This window comes from Diceros bicornis, chromosome 37 (assembly GCF_020826845.1).
Source record: "Diceros bicornis minor isolate mBicDic1 chromosome 37, mDicBic1.mat.cur, whole genome shotgun sequence".
In the NCBI taxonomy this organism is placed as follows: Eukaryota; Metazoa; Chordata; class Mammalia; order Perissodactyla; family Rhinocerotidae; genus Diceros; species Diceros bicornis.
Genome location: NC_080776.1, coordinates 1,553,337 through 1,574,202, shown reverse-complemented (window position 1 = coordinate 1,574,202; position 20,866 = coordinate 1,553,337). Strand labels below are relative to the sequence as shown.

The following is a 20,866-nucleotide window of genomic DNA, read 5'->3' as shown; positions in this document are numbered from 1 at the left end:
CTCTTGTTGGTTCCTCTAAGGGCTGCATTTCTTGCAGAAATGTCAGCAAGGTGATCTTCTTTAGCTTCCTGAGAGTCAAGTTTAGGATACCCTAGGATCTTAATGATAGCTAAAGTGGCAGGTAAATGTATAACATCCAATAATTCCTGAACATAGGTGCCATTTTTAATTTTATTTCTGCTGGAAGTGAGGAAGCCATGTTGCTTCCACAACATTCCCAAATCATGAGCTACTTAACTCCAAAAGCATATCTGCTATCGGTATAAATATTGGCAGATTTGCCCCTGGCTAAAGTACAAGCCTGTGTAAGAGCGTATAATTCAGCCTGTTGGGCTGAAGTAGCCTTAGGTGAAGGTGCTTCCTCAACAATATCAAAAGGATTAGCAATAGCCTACCCAGCACAATGTTTGCCATTGTCATCTTTTAAATAAGGATCATCAGTAAACCATAAGAAGTCGGCGTTACCTAAAGGAGTTTCCTGCAGATCATAACGAGGAATCAGGAGGTGATTTGTCAGTGTTAAGCAGTTGTGAGGGACTTTGTCAGGAATAGAGAAGAGAAGAGTAGCAGGGTTAAGCTTATTACAGCTAAAAGAGTTGAGGAGCAGTTAACAAAAGGATTTCATAGGAGATGGGATGGCTTGCTGAAATATGTTTAGTGTGATGAGAATTCAGGAGGGCTTCTACTGCATGAGGTACAAAAATTGTTAAAGGGATCCCACAACAATTTTTTTGGTGGCCTTAACCAAAAGGGCAGTGCCAGTAATGGCTCTAAGGCAAGGGGAGGTATCCTCACGCCACAAGATCCAGTTGCTGGCTACAATGCCCTGTGGGTTGATGGTGGTCCTGTGTTTTGGGATGAGTACACCAAGGGCACTTCCTTCCTTTTCATATACAAAGAGAAAAAGGGAGTCTAATAATTGGGATGTCCAAGGGCAGGTGGGTTCATTAAATTCTTCTTTAAGGCCTTAAGGCTATGTTGTCTGATTCTTCCCATAAAATTGGGCTGGGGTTCTTATTGTTTAGCAAAACATACGGGATGTTTGGCCATAAGAGAGAAAATTGGAATCCAGTTTTAGCAATAACCAACTAGCCCAGGAAAATCTTGTAGTTGGCACTTAGTTTTAGGTTTTGGGAAACTTAGGACACCATGAAGCCTATCTGGATCTAGATGTAGCCCTTATTCTGATATCAGGTGCCCTAAATATGGAACCTGGGTTTCAGCAAACTGCAATTTCTCCTTGGTGACCTTATGTCCCTTTAAGGCTAAAAGCTTTAGCAAGTGGATGCTGTCTTCCTGTGAGGGGGCTTGGGAGGGAGAGCAAAGAAGCAAATCATTCACATATTGCAAGAAAGTAGAACCCCTAGGGAACTTATATCATCCAGATCAGCCTTTAGCATTTGTGAAGAATAAGAAGTGCTCTCAGTAAAGCCTTGAGGCATTAATGTCCAGGTGAACTGTTTTCCTTCCCAAGTGAAGGCAAAAAGGTATTGACTACGTTCATCAACTGGAATGCTAAAGAGTGCACTACATAAATCAGTTACCATAAAGAATTTGCTTCTAGTGGAAATGGGTGTTAGTAGCGTATGAAGGTTAGGAACAACCAGGGCATCAAGGGATAACACTACTGTTTATTGCTCAGAGATCCTGGATGAATCTCCATCCTCTGCCATTGAGTTTTCTCACAGATAAAATAAGAATTTACAAGAACTAGTACACGGGATAATGAGGGCTTGAGCCTTGTAATCTTCTCTTATAGGCTTTGTACCTTGAAAGGTTTCTTTACTTATAAGGTATTAATTCTGGAGAGAGGTTTTGAGGGACCTGTTTGAATCTTGATGGAAGGTGCACTATGAATTTTACCAGTATCAATTGGAGATTTTTCCCATAAGGAGGGTGGTATCTGATTCAATAGGGACAAATGATCAGTGTCTCCAGAATCAGCCCCAGTGCCATCAGAGATGGAGCAAGTAAAAGGTGTTAAAGGGTCATTTAATTCACCTGGTTGGCTGTTTTGATGACTACTTTCAAATTCTAAAATTATTTCTCCCCATCAGGAGAAAGAAATTCCAGTATGATACTGTTAACCTTCAAAAAATAGACAGCCAGTTATTTCTCCAGCAAAAAGGGGTTTATTTGGGATCAGCAAAGAACTGCAATTCAGGATGTGCATGCTATGGCAAACCACAGGCAAATCTGGAGAGACAAGGAAGGAGTTTGAGTTTATAGAGCAAAAGGGGAGTAGGGAGAGGCTGTTCTAAACCAAAGTCCATTGGAGGAGAGTAACGGTTCAAGGTGGCAATGGCTTCTCATTGGCTGGGCTGCTGCCAGGAGAAGAGAGAAATCTGCCTTCAGCGGTAAAATAGTTGCACTTCCTGCCAGAGATGCAAGCCATCCATCTCTTCCTGTTTGGAGTAATTTACGATATATGATAAGGCATGAGGGCTCCCCCATAGGCTTTCCCAACTCCAATTTAGTTGAGGTTTATTGTATTAATTTCCACATTTCCTCCTTTTGATCAAGATCTTTCTCCAAAAGCGTTGCTGATCAACAGTCAGGTTCTCTGCACATAGTGGTCTTGTCCCTTGGTGCCAGGAAAGACACTTCTTGGCTATGTGTTCCACGTTGGAGGGAAAGTGTATAGTGGTTGGAAACCATTTAGGCCACATTTGAGTAATAAGGAAGGTTAGGAGAGAGAACTCTCAGGAATCTCTTATTTAGAGTCTATAGTTGGCCAAGGTCCTAAGCATCAGAAATCATTTCAAATTGTTGAATTAACATCACCTTATTAGGTACATCATCTTTACAAAGGTTTAACAGGCAGTAAGTACAGAATTTTACAATAAGTATACAAAGCAGGATTAAGAGCAATACTCTAAGCCCAGTTTGCAGGATGGTTCTAAATCAGGAGCCTAGACCTGAAGGTAACCAGCTGAACAAACCAAAAGACAGTGGATTATTAGGTGAAACTTGTAGCCAATGTGCTTGGTCTCTCATCTTATGTAATTGGGTCTCTACTTCCCCAGAGGCATTTATCCATGTGCAACAGGAGGTGTTTGCCACTGCACAGACACCTCCTTGCTCAGCAATTAGATAATCAAAGGCTATACAATGATCCAAAACTACCTTGGCCAATGAGTTAAGCAATTATTGCTGAGCTGAAATTGCTTTGGCTGTGGAGTCAGGCAACTCAGCCAACTTGTCTTATTTCAGGGAGAGATTCCTGATCATTTGTTTGTTGGCACTCACTCTGACCCGTGGGAAGAAAGCTTTTCCCACGGAGGCAAACCCAGAATCATGCACACTTCCTGGAAGTTCTTGTTTAAAGTGGTTATAGAGGTATAATGGAACATACCAGTGAGAGGCGTCTGTCTGGTTATGTAGAGAGAGTAGGACAGGGAATACAGCAAAGGCACCCTGTCCTTGTATTCTCCAGCTGTCAAGGCAATGACTTGCCTAAGCATAAAGGCCATTACCAAAACTTCCACATGTGAAAGTATAACCAGGGGGTGTACATAAGGCTCCCACATAAGTGGGGGTATCTATAGACTCATTCATTGGCATAGAGGCATTAACATATTCTAACCAAGGCTCAGACATTATGTTGTTACATACTGAGAGGTTGCCTAAATATATAGATATATCAAGAAATTTATAGATGGCCCAAGTTGCATTGGTGGCCCCACCATATCTTTCATACAATATTCAGAATATCTTCCCCTCCCAAGGCTGGGTTAAATTGAAACAAGGTACAGGTTTAGGCAGGCTTAGCACCCTAATTATAAAGGAGGCCTGTGGAACAATTTAAACAGACAACGGCATTTGGAATCCCAGTGAAATTCCTAAGGGATCGTTAACGTCTTGGACAGACTGAGGTTTCTGATCGCAAATCCAGCAATCAAAGGGATTTCTCCTTTTTGCAGAGGACTGGGGAATGGAGAAGATCATTGTCCTTCCAAGAAAGAGAGGACAAAAATAAAGTAAAAGCAACAGTGAGAAAAAGGTACACGAGCCTGCTCCAGTCGTCTTGGGAAAGCTGTCTGCCTCGGCTGTCGGCTGCTTCTCTTCCTAGTCGATTTGATTTGGAGTCTCCAGTGTTTGCTCAGGACCAGATGTCAGGTGGAGCCTCCTGTAGCTGTGAGATGTGTACCCAAGGCTCCAGTCCCTGAAGATTGGCTGCCCTCCGGGTAACGAGGAGGACCTGGTAGAGTCCCTTCCAAGGATACTTCAAGGGCAGTAAAATATTGGAAATGTTAGTTTGGAATGTTGTAGCCAGATATTTAAGGAAACTAGAAGAATTTAGGATCTGGTAGAGCTTACAGGTATATAACAAAACCTTAAAGACAATTAGTAGGACTAGGAAGGGGCTGTTCTAAACAAAAGTCCATTGGAGGAAAGTAACAGTTTAGGGTGGCGATGGCTTCTCATTGGCTGAGCTGCTGCCAGGAGGGGAGAGAAAACTTCCTTCAGCAGTAAAACAGTTGTACTTCTCCCTGGAAATACAAGCATCGTCTTTTCCTATTTGGAGTAATGGGTGATGTACAATAGGGTGTGAGAGCTCCACCTACAAGTCTTCCCAACTCCAATTTAGCTGAGGTTTCTTTCGTTAATTTCCACATTTCCCCCTTTTTGAACACGATGGGTGATTTACCAAGAATCTTCCACAAATAGAAACAGAAAGCAAGCTTTCTCCTAGGAGTTTTGGAGTATATTTGTCTGTTATCAAAACTCTAGGATAATTGCTAGTTAAAATTTTCCTTCTAGTTGTTTATTTGCTTCAGTTAACTTAGAAATAGTAATTAGGGGTTTAGCATTTGAATCCTCAGAGGGTCCGATTTTAAAGGGGCAGGTTTTCACAGAGGGGAAAGGAGGAAAGCGATGCCAGGGTGGACCCTGAGAACAAGGTGGCCGCCAGGGTGGAGCGTGAGACAAGGTGGCCGCCAGGATGGAGCGTGAGACAAGGTGGCCGCCAGGGTGGAGCGTGAGACAAGGTGGCCGCCAGGGATGGAGCCTAAGACAAAGGACTCTGGGAAGACAAACAAGATGGTGCCTGAGACAAAGGAGAAGGAAGAGGGAAACATAAGGCTGCAGAAGCCATTTTGTTCTCCTTTGGTTTTTTAGTTATTTCAGTTAATTTAGACATGGCATCTTGTAGTGAGGCATTTTAGAGTTTTGTGTGTGTTTAGAAGCCTCCAGGTACCAATTACAATAAATGTACCTCTCATTTTGCTTAATTTTAGAGCCACCGTCTTCCAGTTTGGTTTTAAGAGAAAGGAGTTTGAGGAGATGAAAATTCCCCCTCATGGCCATTGTAATTCCAGACTACTTTTGGTTGGTTTGGCCCACTTAGTTAAAAAATGCACATGTACGGGGCCCTTAGTTCTTAAACAGCTTGCAAGTGAAACAGCTTGAACAGCTCAAACAGCCTGTAGGCTTAATACCAGCCAGGCCTGATAGAACAGTCCAGTTTCATTAAGACGGACTAAAGGTCAAATCAACACAGTTCCTACGGACACTACGGACAATGTAGCTCCAAAGAACAGTCTGGTTCCCAAAAGAATTGGACCAAAGGTGATCAGTGCAGTTCCAGGGGACAGTCTGCTCCCAAGGGAGTCAGGCCGGAGGCTGGACTGGCACAGTTCCAATGACCAGTCCAAAAGTTGCACCAAAGGCTAACCAGTTCCAAGTATGGGAACAATCCAGTTCTAAAAGGAACTGGACTGAGGCCAGCACAGTTCAGAAGAACAGCCTGATTCAAAGAGTCAGGCGGAAATGCCACCCAACTACTTTGCAAACAAACAAGGCCTTAACCAGAAAAGGACAAAACCTTAAACCAGATCTTGAGTAAAGTCTGGAGCGCCTCAGAGGCAAAGAGGGTGGAAGCTCAGAGCCAGGAGCAACACTTACCCTCAAACTCCAGGGTTGACGAGAAAAGCAGCGAGCTCAATGGGCTCTTTTGTGGGAACTGCACCTGTTTGCTTACCTGCTGTGGAGTCCTCGGGGGTTTTCCCTAGATCCCTGGATGAGCCACCAAAAATGTTGACCTTAAACAAATAGCCAGTTATTTCTCCAGCAAAATCAGGTTTATTTAGGATCAGCAAAGAATTACAATTCAGGGTCTGCAACCACGGCAAGAAGGTGCAAGTCCCCCAGCCGCAAGGGAAGAGGAAGTTGGGGGGCTATTGGAAATAAACAGTCCGTTGCAGGAATTGAGGGTTGTATGTGTAGCGACTTTTCATTGGCTGAGTTGTGATGGTCTCTCATTGGCTGAGCTTCTTGCTGGTCAAGAGGAGGAAGTCTTTCTTCTTGCTGGGCTCTGCAACCATCCTAGGGCATGAGAGCTCCCCCTTTTGGCCTCCTGAATCCAATTTAATGAGATTTCTGTTTACTGATTTGACAATAATATAAACATGGAAGTACTATGTCAATGGAGGAATGAAACCAAACTGTCACCCAGTTATTTTATCTTAACCAAACTGTCAATCAGTTGTTTTATCTTTTACGCAAAATTGCCTTAACGTCCAATTAGTTACGTGGTGAAAATGTTTGCAGTGAAAATGCTTTTGGAAAAGATGTCCACAGCAAAGGTGCTTACTTTGAACATATTGGACATGGTTTTAAGTAGAATGACTTGGCTGAAACACTTGTGAAGGGGAAGGGAGAGATGAAACACTTTGGTAGCTTTTCAGGACCAGCATTATAGAAGTTATGTTCAGGTGTGGTTTAAATCCTAGAACACCTACTTGAATCTCTGTGATCTAGGCAAGCTGTATTCTCTCTCTCAGAAGCATTTTCTTATTTGTAAGACATTAATAATACCATTAGCTACCTCTGTAGGGTTACTGTGAGGATTAGATGGGCTAATACACATAAAGTGCTTAGAATATTGCCTGGCAAAGTAAACTCTCATTAAAGTTAGCATTATGATTATTTTTTCCCTTACATAACGCCTTCCCCCATTTTGTTCCATAAGGGGAGTTTTTATCAACTGCTCCTCTTGCTCCTAGTCTGGACTTACTCCATCTTGGGAACTATTTGCTACCAAATGTTCATCAAGTTAACTTTTTCCATTCTGAAAAAACTCCTTTAGACCCTAACTTTCTTGTTGACATAATACATCTGAAAACAGTTATTCTGAATCTATAAAAATGATGTACACACTTAATCAAGAAAACATTTTAAAAAACAGTATGACTTGCCTAAATTGTGATTTCCTGAAGAGCAGGGTTGTTATACTTTATATTTCCTTTCCCTTATGCGTGACTGATTGACACATATCAGTGATCCCCAGGCATCCCTCTTCCCCCAGGCATTTAGAAATATCAGGGTGGAGGTGCACAGCACGGGGTATTTGGTATTTGGGGCCCTGGAGCCCAGTGTTGTTGAATGTCCTGTAATTCAGAGAGAGCTTTGTATAGCAACTAATTGTCCCACTCAAAATGCCGGTAGTCTCCTGTTGAGAAATACTGACGTAACGTGATTTATTCTTTTTTCTTTCACTGAGCAAATATATATTGATTGCCTTCTACACGTTGTGTGCTCAAATGTAATGTGATGGGTGTAACTCTGGAAATACACACTACAGGCTTCTGACAATGTGAAGGGAGTGATGCCACTGGTATCTGTGACTTTCCCAACTGTCCCCAAGGTGGAATTATTGTCATTTGCTTCACAAATTCAGCCACCACCACTTTTACTGTTAATGTAAAACTTGACTTGACACTTGTACTGTCAAAACTGTTAATTAAAACGCTCAGGCCTTTAGCTCTATTCTGGATACTATAAAAAGTGAAACAAATAGACTTATTTTCCACCCCCTTGGAAATCTACACTTCCTGTGTTTATGGACTTCATGTTAAATTACAAGATGACTAGCTCAGAATGTTAAGTGTGATTTCACATTTAACCATGAAGGAAATAGAAAATTGGTATACTGTTTTCCCATCAGAGAAAAAGTTTATTCTAAAATATTTATTTATTTAATAATATGTCTGTGTATATATATGTACGTGTGTATGTATTTTGATAGCAAAAAGAGAAAAAGTAGTTTTAATCCTTTTCAAGCATGTCATTTTATTGTTGCCTTCTTTCAAAGGTAGTTTACTAAAACTTCTCTAGGGGGCAGTAGCATTCTGCTTCCACAGGTTTGTTATTGGTATGAGTAGTAGTATGTTTTCCAAGTAAATGTGTATGTTCTGAGATTTCTGAGATATTTCTTCTGGTCTTCGTGTTTCATGTAAATAAGTATCTTTGAATAATATTTTCGTATTCAATCTAGGTATGTATCAGAGGAGATGAGTGACCAGTACTCCCCGACATCTCCTGTTCTAGAGCTGGATACACAGTGGTTTCAGTTGTGGCATGGAAATAGACGACCTTTAAATGTCACATTATACTTGGCCAAATGTCATTTTATGGTCATGTATCTATTCAGTTTCCTTTCTCTTTGTTATCCTTGAATTTTGAACGTTTGGGGCCTGTCTGACCATTTGGATGAGTTTCACAAACTTATTATTTATTTTTTTTTAGAATGGAGTCCTACAAAAGTAAAGTAGCAATAGTTACAGGATTTTCATTTCTTTTCATCCATACCCTCCGTAGTTGATGTCGTCTTATGATTTTCCATGGAATGGACAATAAAATAGTAAAATCCAGATATTAAATAACGATAATGTCTGTCGTTGACACTTTCTGTGTGCCAGGCACTGTGCTAAATGGATTGTCCCACTTTTTTTTTCTTCACAACGTCTCTATATAGTGAGTATTATATTTATCCTCATTTTATGGATAAGGATATTGAGGCATACAGAGGTTAAGTAACTTGCACAAGATCACAAAAATATTCTCACTCTGGGACCTACACTCTTAACCCATACACTAGTTTTACTACCCAGAAAGTTAGAATAGGCCTTTTTTCCCCCCAATTCACCCACGGATGATGAAGTGAAAAGTCAATGTTCTTTTCTAATGCAAGCTTTAGTTATTTCCTGTGAAGTATGTGCTCTTGATTCTAAGGGCACAAAGTTTTAGGAAAGGATTAGGAGAGGTGAAAAATAACACTTCTTCCTTACTTTCCTCCAGAAAGGGAATATCTAGTTCTTAAGACCTTGAGTGTGGGGTTAATTAGCTATAAAAACAGGTAGCAAACCTAAGTTGTTATACTTTATATTTGAGTCATAATTTAGTAGAGTACAACTATTGGTGTTGTGTAAATGGAATACAACCTCTCCAAAGCATCTTCCAGTTCCATAATTCTATGGTTCTAAGAATTTTGCCTTTCAGAACTCTGAAAGAGACTGTATCTGATCCACTTAGTAATTTCAGGGACTTTTTTTTTTAATGCTAGTTGTTGTATTATCTATTAGTGGCTATTAACAAATGTTTTAAAATGCTGCTACAAGCATATTGATGATTCACAAAAAGCACCTCACTCTTTGTACCACACTAGTAATGTGTGGTACAATTATTAGCTACCATTCATTGGAGAATAATTTCTGAAAGCATGATGCAGTGTCTGCAGTGAAGTGCAAAGACCAGATCTGTGTAGTAAAACCCAACTCAATGCCAAGGATATGTAAATATTTAATCTCTTTATCCCCAGAGAGTAAATTATGTACTCTTGGAGGCATCAATTCCTTCAAACCTGTGGACTTGGCTGAATGCACTGAAGCAAGAATTCCAAATGAGCCCATCTAACTTCAGCTTCTAGAAGCTCCCAGCATTCCCATAGAAACAGCTCTCATATGAGAGAATTGGGCTTAGACATCTTGATTCTCTCACACTGTAAATAGTGCATAAATTCTCACATGTGCCATCATGGGGGGAGGGGGCAAAAGTATCTTGAGGCTTGTCGGATGCCCTCTTGTTTCCAAATGAAGTGTCACAGATAATGTCCTTGAACTAAACCAGAAGCGGGTGTAGAGCTCAGCTTCAGGGATTGTCATGGAGTATGTACTCATCTGTTTTCCATGTCTAGAAGAGTATTTCCCCACTTTTTCATGTTTGTTCCATCTTTAGATTTTCTGTGAGTAAGGTTGGATGTGTGGGGTGGGAGTGTGAACTTTGTGCTGATTAACGAGTAAAGATTTGGCCTGATTAGATGTGAATGAATAGAAAGGGACATAGAAAAAGGAAGGGAAAGAAGGAGGGGAGAAAGTTTTGAGGTAACCCAGCATGTTCTGAATTAGAGGCCAGGACACAGAGGTGGAAGAAGTGTGGCGCCAGCCCTCCCACTGCTTGCTGTGGAATCATTAGATGCCAGTCACCTTGTCTGTTTCTAGAACAGGGAGGGGTAAAGCCAAGGGAGAGGCAGCCAGCTGGATTTTTCATGAGCACAGTAGCTATGTTGATACACCCGTGAGGAGTCTGTCCCTCAGAGCTCCTGGCTCACTGGATGCACCCTGGTCTTGCCTGGTCCTGGGTCTTATTAGACCCCTTTTCTGCTCTTTTCCAGAAATGGAAATTACCCAAACTGTCCCCACCACGATGATGCTGAAAGGTTTGGTTTAGTGGTTTGAGAATTGCTGTAACCAGATGTAGAGGCAGGGCCAGTATCCTCTGAGAAGGTCCCTAATGCCTTCCTTGGAGAACTCAGTCATGGCTTTGGACTTGCCACTGCATAGATGGGGTGCATTTAATTTCTAATTTGAGTTTCGCTGTGCCACCCCTTGTCACTAACTTCCATGCCTTTGATTAGCCACAGTGAAGGTCTCACTCATAAGTTCCACAGCCGAATGCTCAAAACTCTGTTTCTATCTGGATTTCCAGAAGGAAGATAGAGCCAGCTGACCATAGCTGGGCCTTGAACCTACAATGGAGTGTATTTTTGGAGGTTACTCAAGATGGAAAGCCAGTATTTCAAATCTAAGCCAGTTTCCTGAAGGAGGTTTGAGAATTGGTACCAAAGAGACCAGATGTAAACTCAAAAGTTCCAGATGTGAGAGCCAAGAGTCAGGAATGCAGGAAAATTTGATCAAAGTGAGAACAGTTGAGAACAGTTGAGGATGGACTAGACAGAATGATTTCCAAGAACACTGTTGATTGTCTGTGGCCAGCAGAAGGAGGTGTATAGATATGTTAACATTGACAGCTCCAAACCATTCAGTTCAAGTTAGAGACTGTGCTGGACCGGCTGTTGAGAGGATAAGAGGGAGGGTGGGGAGAGGTAGAAGAGGCTGGGGGAACTGGACTTTGATCTTTTGAGTGCTCTGATTCGGTTATTCTCCTATTGCATTTTACAGATCTAGATTAAATACTTTGCAATATAAAATAATACTGTCTAATAAACAAAAGTAAAATTTTTGATGTTGTCCTTCCAGTTTGTTACTTTATTACCTTACTCCACGACAAAGAAGCAGAAGAGAGAAATGTGTATACTTAATTTCATTAATAGAGAAAAATTCTTCATGGATTTAGATTCTGAAGGAAAATCAGTTTCCAACAGCTGTACCTAAAGGACTGTACCACAAGATGGTGCTCACCCATTAAAGTCATGCTGTTCTTCAAGAAGTTTTCCTAGGGCCGGCCCTGTGGCTTAGCGGTTCAGTGCGCGCGCTCCGCTACTGGCGGCCCGGGTTCGGATCCCAGGTGCGCACCAACGCACGGCTTGTCAGGCCATGCTGAGGCCGCGTCCCACATACAGCAACTAGAAGGATGTGCGACTATGACATACAAGTGTGTACTGGGGCTTTGGGGAAAAAAAAAGGAGGAGGATTGGCAATAGATGTTAGCTCAGAGCCAGTCTTCCTCAGCAAAAAGAGGAGGATTAGCATGGATGTTAGCTCAGGGCTGATCTTCCTCACAAAAAAAAAAAAAAAAAAGAAGTTTCCCTAAATGGCCTAAATTTTTTAATCTAAAACATGAGAGGTTATTTATGTATTTATCTATTTTTGCATCTTTTAGTACAAGTTTGCTTAGCAATGAAATATAGTGGGTTTTAAATTTAAGCTGTTTGGTTAACATGTGCCTCTTTTTTGGAGGAAAAAAACCCCAGGAATTCCACTTTTGTTTTGCTCTAAAGATCTTTTATTATATAATTTTTGATATGCTAGTTGACTCAAAATATGCTCTTCTACTGTGCTCATTCTTTTCTTTCATTTCCTTTAAACTCAAGATGGTGCAGCATAAGCTAGCAGAATTAAAAACACACATTTGTGTAACCAGAGCTTTTGTGGACAGCTGTCTCCAGCTGTGTGAAGTGAAATGTCTGGCCTCTGCTACTGCTTCCGTGGGGAAATATTGGTATGCGTGTGACAGTAATTACAATGTGGTGTTTGCACAGGCTGTTATGGAATTCTTCTAACTTTAGTCTCAGCCTTGATGGTCTCGAAGGAAGAAGGCTATGTAAATGAAAACTAGCAGTAAGAACCAACTTTTTAAAAATTGCTGAAAGGTCCTATTAAGTCTATTTATAATGTGCTAAAAATTACTCAAGTTGGTATTTAACTTTTAGCTTGCCATTGAAAATAAAATATTAAGAGATTGAAGTAGGATGACCGATTAGTTCATTCAAGTAATAGTTTAATTTCAGATTATCTGAAGAGTGGCAGTATAGTGAGACCAAAAAGGAAGAGTAAAACTTCAAGACCTGAGATAGAGCCCCAATTCTTTCACTAAATAACTATAATTAAGTTTCATTCTCTCTGGGCCAACATTTTAATATCTGTGAAATGAGCAGGTTGGATTGGATTTTTCTATTATGATGTTTTCCAGATCTAAGAAAAATTTCTGAAGAATTGACTGTCTAATCAAAATTGCACATGCTCCATTAAGTGAAAGGAAAAAAGTCCCATTAATTTTACAAAGACTTTCATTTGTATTAAAGATGATTAGCAATGTTATTAAAGATGAGTTAATTGAAAAAAGACCCCTATTCTATATTTTAAGATGCAAGAACATAGTTTAAATCAGATTCTGGAAGTGGGTTTGGTTTCCTCTGTTTTATAAAAAACAAACATTCTTACATCTCATTAGCCCAAAAATAACCTAGAAAAAATTCTTGTCATTATTCATTAACTTGCGTTCAGTTCAGTCAGAAGTGGAATGGGGAAATGTGCAGAAAAATTGCTTTATGTAATGATTCCAAGCTAATAAAGTTGCCAGGTTGCAATTAATGGATGTGGAATTACTAGGAACTTACACTTTTGGGGGAGACATTTTACGTTTACCTTTATAGCAGGTTCTTTGACTGGTTGGAAAAAGTGTAAAAAAATTTTTAGATAACGTATCTTTGGAAGAATAGATATTTGGCTATCTATTGACCTCATTCTTTGAAAACACCAGGTTGATAGACATATTGGTATTTCACGTTGAAGCGGCGGAAGCAACTCGTTATGGCCCAGTAAATATTTCACTAAAATACTTACCGACCACAAAAATTTATAGAATTCCAAATATTGTTGCCCCATTAGTCTTGTCTGTTAATCATTATATTGTTACTGTATTCTTAGGAATATCCTCACCTGTCCTTTGGCTTGAATTAAAAATTATTTTAAATAGGAAAATGTGTCTATGCTTACCTTTGCTTTCTGTTTCCCACTGCTGAAAAATAAGTTGAAAAGAATTTTGAACTAAATTTTATTAAATGTTAAGATGAATAAAATCTCTACCAGGTATCTTATGGATTTGAATAATTAAGATTGTTGTGATAAGATCAGAAAAGAACATTTCTCAAGTACTTCATATTAATACACATATAATTCAGGAATAATAATTCCCAAATCACCTTTAATGAGTTTCCTCTATGATGGTGGGTACTTGAAGAGTCTGCCCTTAGGTTTTCACTTTTACTTTCAGTTTATTTCTGAAAACCCTAAAAAAAATTGTTTTCACAGTTACTGAAATTCAGAATTGCAACCTTCAGGTAGGAAGTGATATCTTTGGAGGAAAAAAAGACATTACAAAGGCAAAAGGAAATAGATGGCTATATAATTACGCAGTTAACTTAGATCATATAGAGAATCTAAATAAATTAGACCAAATTCAAGTTTTTACTGTATCCTTTTCAGGTCTAATGTAGCCAAAAGCTAATAATCTAAGCATTCTACATTTTGTTTCTAGCCTTAACAAAAACCCAGCCAGAAGTATAGTTGATGAAGAAAATATTCCTTATGTGAAAATTCTCCTGAGATTTATTTCATATGTAATTTATACCAATTTTCTCTGGTTAACTAATATGTCTAATTTTAATTGTTTGAAAATGTATGCATTTAAACACTCATCAATAGTTTGTTTCCTGATTGTGAAGCACCTCATGAAAGTCCATTTCAAATGTCCCTTTCTGCTTTTTTTTTTTGATCGTCTAGGGCATCTGAGTTACAAAACAGCGTAGCTTATGACTGTACAGCTCCACGGAGGCTGGGGATACATGTCGGAGTTCCCAGTCGCAAAGTGAGTATGGCTATTGTGTTACATCTCCAGGATGATGGGAAGGAAAAAAAATTTCTTTTCTGTACTTTGTACATTGAGTACAGAGGGAAAGGAAGTACAAAATCTTTGCATTTTTCAAATGACTGCAGAGTGTGTTCAAACGGATGGAAATGGCTTTATGTTATCAGCTCACCACTAGGATTTTGTCATTTTCATGGAAAAGTGGAGAGACCAATATACTAAAGCTGGACGCTTGGCTTTATTTGAATCATTATACAGAAGGACTAAGAGCACTTTTGTTATAGTTGAATAATCTTTTATTGATTCACCATAATTGTTTAGGTTATTTCTAGCTTTTTACTATGACAACAATGCTGCAACAAAAACCTTTATATATACATTTATCTTAGATACATGTTTTTGATTACAACAGGACAGAGTCTGAAAAGAAGTATTGCTAGTTGGAAAGTATGCATATTTTAAATATTAACACATTGCCAGATTACTTCCTCCAGTTTGTAGAAACTCATACTCAAATGAACAATGTCTGAGGATGGCTTATCCTCTTGAGCTATGAAAGTTATTGCCTTTTAAACTTTGTGCTAATCTAATGGGTAAAAATAAGTTATCATTCTTCCTTTAATTCGCATTGACTATTAATTATTTTATTTTATTTTTACTGTGGTGAGAACGCTTAACATGAGATCTATGCTCTTCATAAATTTTTGAGTGTACCATAGAGTATTGTCAACTATAGGTACAATGTTGTATGTGGATGTCTAGAGCTCATTCGTCTTCCTTTTTTTTTTTTTTAAGTATTCTTTTTTTTTTAATTTTTATTTAGTTATGTTTCCCCCAAAGCCCCAGTAGATAGTTGTATGTCATAGTTGCACATCCTTCTAGTTGCTGTATGTGGGATGCGGCCTCAGCATGGCCGGAGAAGCGGTGGGTCAGTGCGCACCCAGGATCCAAACCTGGGCCGCCAATAGCAGAGCGCGCGCACTTAACTGCTAAGCCACGGGCGGGCCCTCATTCGTCTTCCTTAATTGAAACTTTATGCCCATTGATAAGTAACTTCCTATTTCCCCCTCCCCTTAGCCGCTGGCAACCACCGTTTCTGTTTGATTCTGTGAATTTGACTCTTTTAGATACCTCATATAGGTGGAATCAATGACTGACTTATTTCACTTAGCAGCATGTCCTCAAGGTTCATCCAAGTTGTCACAGATTGCAGAATTTCCTTCTGTTTTAAGGTTGAATAGAATTCCATCGTATGTATATACTACATTTTCTTTACCCATTCACCTGTCTATGGACATTTAGGTTGTTTCCACATCTTGGCTACTGCGAATAATACTGCAATAAATGTGTGAGTGTTAATATCATTTAGAGGTCCTGATTTCAATTCTTTTGAATAAATATCTAGAAGTGGGATTTCTGGATCATATGGTAGTTCTATTTAATTTTTTAAAGAACCTCCACACTGTTTTCCATAGCGGCTGCACCAATTACATTCCCTCCAACAGCGTGCAGGAGTTCCAGTTTCTCCATATCATCACCAACACTTGTCTTTTGTTTTTTTGATAATAGCCATCCTGACAGGTGTAAGATGACATCTGATTGTGGTTTTGATTTGCATTTCCCTGATGATTAGTGACACTGAGCATTTTTTTTCACATACCTGTTGGTCATTTATATGTCTTCTTTGGAAATATCACTTTTTTAAAACTAAAGAAAAAACATGACACTACAGAAAAATTAACCTGCATATGAAGAGGATCTGAGTTGTCATATTTAAATTTTTGATTATTTATTTGCTCTAAAAAACAAATCAAAAGTATTAATTTTCTCCAACTAGAGTTTTTATTTCCTTCAAATTAAAGGGAATTAAATGCACCCTTTTTTATTGTATCGCATATGAATATTCCTATCATTAGTTCCAAGCAGTCCTAGTTTGTCGATAGGCAGCATCCTCTTCCCTATTTCTTCCTCCATCTCCAAAATTTCTCCTTTCCCTCTTCCCATAGTCTTTTCCCTTGATAATCTCCCCATGGCATTTCTCCTCATCACTCTAGAAAATGTATTTTTCCTCTTATTTAGCAGTATTTTCCCAAGGAAGTTTTTGCTATATAGAGAGAAGTCCAATTTAGTTCTGAATCTGAGACTGAGAATGGTATGGGCTTCTAAAAACTTTCTAATTTTAATCCAAATACAGAGTATCTAAAGGGAAAAAGGATCAAACTAGTATTCAAAGTGACTTTCAAATCTGTCATTTTGGCAATCATAATTGAAAACATTTGATAGTCTTTAATGAGGAAAATAAACATTTTATTAAAGTTAGATTAAGAACAGAAGCTCCATCATAGATATAATTAACTAATTTTCTGTAGCAATTGGGCAGCTCAGAAAGCTTAAATCACAGGGTGTATATAATTTATAATCTTTATAAAAACTCAGCAACAACGAGGGCTGTTCCCTTCCTTGGGTATGCAGGCATGAAGGAGCTAAATGCTTTCTTTTTTTATCCATCCTTGGACTTGGATTTTGGTATATCCTTTCAGAACTACTTCAAATAGGCCTTAATCAGAAGCAGATTTATTTTTTTTTATCTTTGTATAGTCATGAAGCCAGAAGTAAACACTGAGTTATGCTAGCACAAATTAAATCATCAGTGGAACTTTTCCTGTGCATTTTCATGTTTTACTCACAATATTAACTCATCTTATTCACAATATTCACAATGCTAAGAAAGTAAAATAATAATGGATGTTTATGTTTTTCTACTTAACTGTGCTGTTACAACTGCTGCTGGGAATGTAGACATGTGGTGCGGTGTTTGTCTAGTTTAGTTTGGGTTCTAAGAAACGCATAGCAGACAAGGAGGGGTCAGCCATCTACAGGGCCCAGGATCAGAGTATAGCTTCAGTCTTGGTCTCTTTTCTCAGAGGCAATTCCTTCAGGTCAGTAGCAAGCAAAAATTGTAGCTTGACGGCTTCTTTGAAATCCCTGGTTTCAATTTGAGAGACTTATATTTCCCTTCGGGAATAATAATCCCCTGTTGCCCAGCTTGTTAGTTCAAAGATTGTATGAACTTTTAAACTAGACTGCTGTTTCTCTACCCAAAGACACTGGGAAGGAACTTTTTATAACAAAAGAGAGAGTAGTAGATGATATCGAAAAAGCTAATCTGACACATTAGGCACTATGTGGATGCAGTGTGCAGACTCTGATTTGATAGAAAAAAGTCATTCTAATTGTGTTTCTTAAATCCTCAGATTAAGCCATATTGTGTGTGTGTGTGTGTGTGTGTGTGTGTGTGTATGCGTGCGGGCGCGTTGCTGAGTCTTGGTTTCACCGATAAAGGAGATACTTTTTTTGCTTTTTTGTTTTGTTTCATTTCATTTTGGGGCGTTTTTGTGTGTGTGTGTTTTTATTCAAATAGCTGGTCTTGAGCACATGAGTCTGTTTAGTCTCACTCACTAGGCTTGGGGCCTGTGAGAAGCGAGGCTGATGGTTTGCCGTTTTCCTGGACTTCTCTGCCGTGCTGGGAAGAGCAGAGATACAGAGCTTCATCACTGTGTGGCTAAACATTCCTTCTGCTGCCTTTCTCTGTTAATTTTAGTTGATGACTGATTTTAATTAGTAACCTATGAAAGGTCCACTGATCTCTGTCATTACCTGCTCCGCTGGAACTGCTTTAATGTGAAAAAGAATGCCCAGCCAAGTCCAGCACTGAGATTGCTGAAGTTGGCTGAAACGCTAGGTAGGTCCAGTAAATGCGGGGGCTGGATTTCGTGGTCAACAATGGAATCTGTTCCAAAGAAGAATTATATTTGAAACACAAATGTCTCTAGATTTCAAGTTTCATTGGAGAGTAGGTATTGAGACTCTAAAATTCCCTTGTAATACAGTAAATCAAATCAGTAAATATTGACCGAGTGCTTACTGTTTGCACGGTACCATGATGAGTATGGAGAAGAATAAGCAGAATGGGTCATGTTCCTAGAGAGCTGGCACATTGAATTTGTCTCAAAAACTAAATTTAAAAAAAAAGAACAGATTTTATGCTTAAAAAAAAATGCCTTTGCATTTGTCTGCTAGGAAAGTCCAGAGCTCAGTAATGAGTCCTGCATGCCTGGGCCAGTGACAATATTGTGATATAATAAAAAAGATACTTGCCAAAGTGCCAGGATACCCACCTTCTCATTCCAATCTGCCAGTGATCTGTTATGTGACCATTGAATAGCCACCATTAATTAGTAAATGTATTAACTTTTCTGCCCCTCGGTTCCTTTACCTGCAAAATGATCATATTTATCCTCCCTGATCCCAGACCTAAGAGGATAAAATGAGGTGAGAGCAGGTAAAAACAACTGTACCGTGTCATGGTTGCTGTCATCGCTACCAAAGGTGAATTCCTGATAACATTTTTTGTGTTTTTTTTTGTGGCAGTGGACTCAGCCACTCAGTATTTTAACCTCGTACATTACTGGAGTGACTATTAAGCATTTCCAAAAAATAAGTTACTTGTTAACTTTGTGGGAAGTAATATTTTCTGAAGCATCAGTTTATACCCCTGATGGCAGCAGAGGTGATGGGAATCTAAAAGATGTTAGAAAATATGTACTTTCTTTTTTCTTTTGTTTTCTATAAAATCAGTGGATTTAAACTTTTTGGAGAAACAAAGATAACAAGAAATTAAGACATTCCATCCATTTCTAAATCTAAGCCAGACTTTTTTGGAATGCTATTATATGTGTTGAATTTTACAAAATTAAATCAAATGAAACATATTTATAAAAGTTATTTTGAATTTGTTGTCTCTTAAGCAAACTAAAACAAAGCTACGGCAGATGATCCATATCTCAATAGGATTTTATAATTATACCAATCTAGGATGAATGACATCCTGAAAAAAAAGTAATTTATGAAGAACTTTTTTATTGTTTGGATTTAAATAAATGAATACTTTAATAGTTACCTGGTGAGACAAAACTTATAATTTCTAATATCTTTTATTTATTCATTTGATCATCTTTTGATTTATCCAGAGCTTATGAGGATGCCCCGGCTCAGCCAATGTATGGTACCAATGAAATAATGAAGGAACTGATTGCAAGAGAGATCGTCAGGGACAAGTAGACGTCTGCCCACATCCTGGAATCCTATTACAACTAATCTGGTTTTAAATCTACTCAAGATAAAATGCAACCTGGAAAGGGAGGAAACACTAAACATGTTTTTGTATGCTCTTTCTATAGGGAAAGAAATCAAATGCAAACAGAAGATTAACTCAGTGGGAGGAGAAATCCAAAAATTCTAAAATTCTCCAATATAAAGTTTAACTTTTATATAGCTAAAAGGCAAAGATTTGCTGATTCGAGAAGCCTTAGTGTCTCATTTATCCCTAAAATTCTTCAAAAGCATAATTGCTCAAATCTTTAAAACTAAGGCAGAAATAATTTTATTGTACTATAAAAACACTAATAATACTTAAAGCACATTGACTTTGAAAGGAAAAAATAAATATAATTTAGAATGCAAAATAATTTCAGCTGTTTTTTGCTCCAAATTCTCCAGAAAGAGTGGTTTCTACCACCCTATCCTAAGCCTCTGTAAGCAATGGAACCCTTTCTTCAAACAAAAGCTTATGCAGAGAGTCCCTGCAAAATGCTGATGAATGAAGAGCTGCTCTAGCTGAAGCAGGAAGCCTCCCTACCTACAGCCTTGGAACCAGCATTTGCCTAACCCCAACTAGAGAATGTGGTTGCTTCTCTCATCTACTGACACCTGGGCTTTCAACAGATTTCCAACCCAGTTTAATATATAGGAGAACACAGAATAATCCATCAACCTTTAGTTTCAAGATGTTGGTAGGTTTTATAGATATCAAAACAGTGACTTTTATTTTGGAACAATGTACTTTTTCAAATTAATTTAACAAATACTTTGTGTCTTCTCTAAGCCAGGCTGTCAAAAATATGATGGCAAACGAAACTGGCAAGATCCCTGCTAATAAGTGAAAAAACAAATAAGTTGTAATAAATAGAGTAAGAAGTAAATAAGATAATTTCAAATCATGATAAGTGCAATAAAAGAAATAAAGTAATCATTTAAAATAGGAAAATGGGAAACATTTTTATGTAACTGTTGCAACTGGATAGAGCAGAAGGAAGAGAAAATACTTTGATACCCTTCTTTCCTAGAATTAACAGAGTTTTGATTTGCTCTTGGGTAGAAGTTTGTATGATTGCCAGCTTGAGTTCTTGCTTATATGCATTAAATACCATGCAAAATGGGTTAAAATAAATTTTTATTAGATTTTACTCTATTTGCTGATTTCACCTCCCTCCTACTACCTGGAAGTGAACAGGATTAGACAGACTACCTCCCCCACAGTTCCTTTCCCGTTTTTCTCAATCTTAAAGGAAACTAGATTTTAGGAGTACAACACGTGTAGGATAACAGGTAAATTAACATTGTAGGAACAGCCTACTAT

The 20,866-nt window shown here is 38.6% G+C and overlaps 1 protein-coding gene across 1 annotated transcript in view; it reads left to right on the top strand.

Moving 5' to 3' along the window:
* The window catches only part of ACADL (acyl-CoA dehydrogenase long chain), a 47,902-nt gene extending 28,241 nt beyond the window's left edge, over positions 1–19,661 (top strand). Inside the window, 4 exon segments of the mRNA XM_058533416.1 lie at positions 12,113–12,240; positions 14,304–14,339; positions 14,341–14,388; positions 19,419–19,661. Of these exon segments, the coding sequence (XP_058389399.1) occupies positions 12,113–12,240; positions 14,304–14,339; positions 14,341–14,388; positions 19,419–19,509 (303 nt within the window). The 3' untranslated portion in view covers positions 19,510–19,661.
* Positions 19,662–20,866: the final 1,205 nt, after the last annotated feature.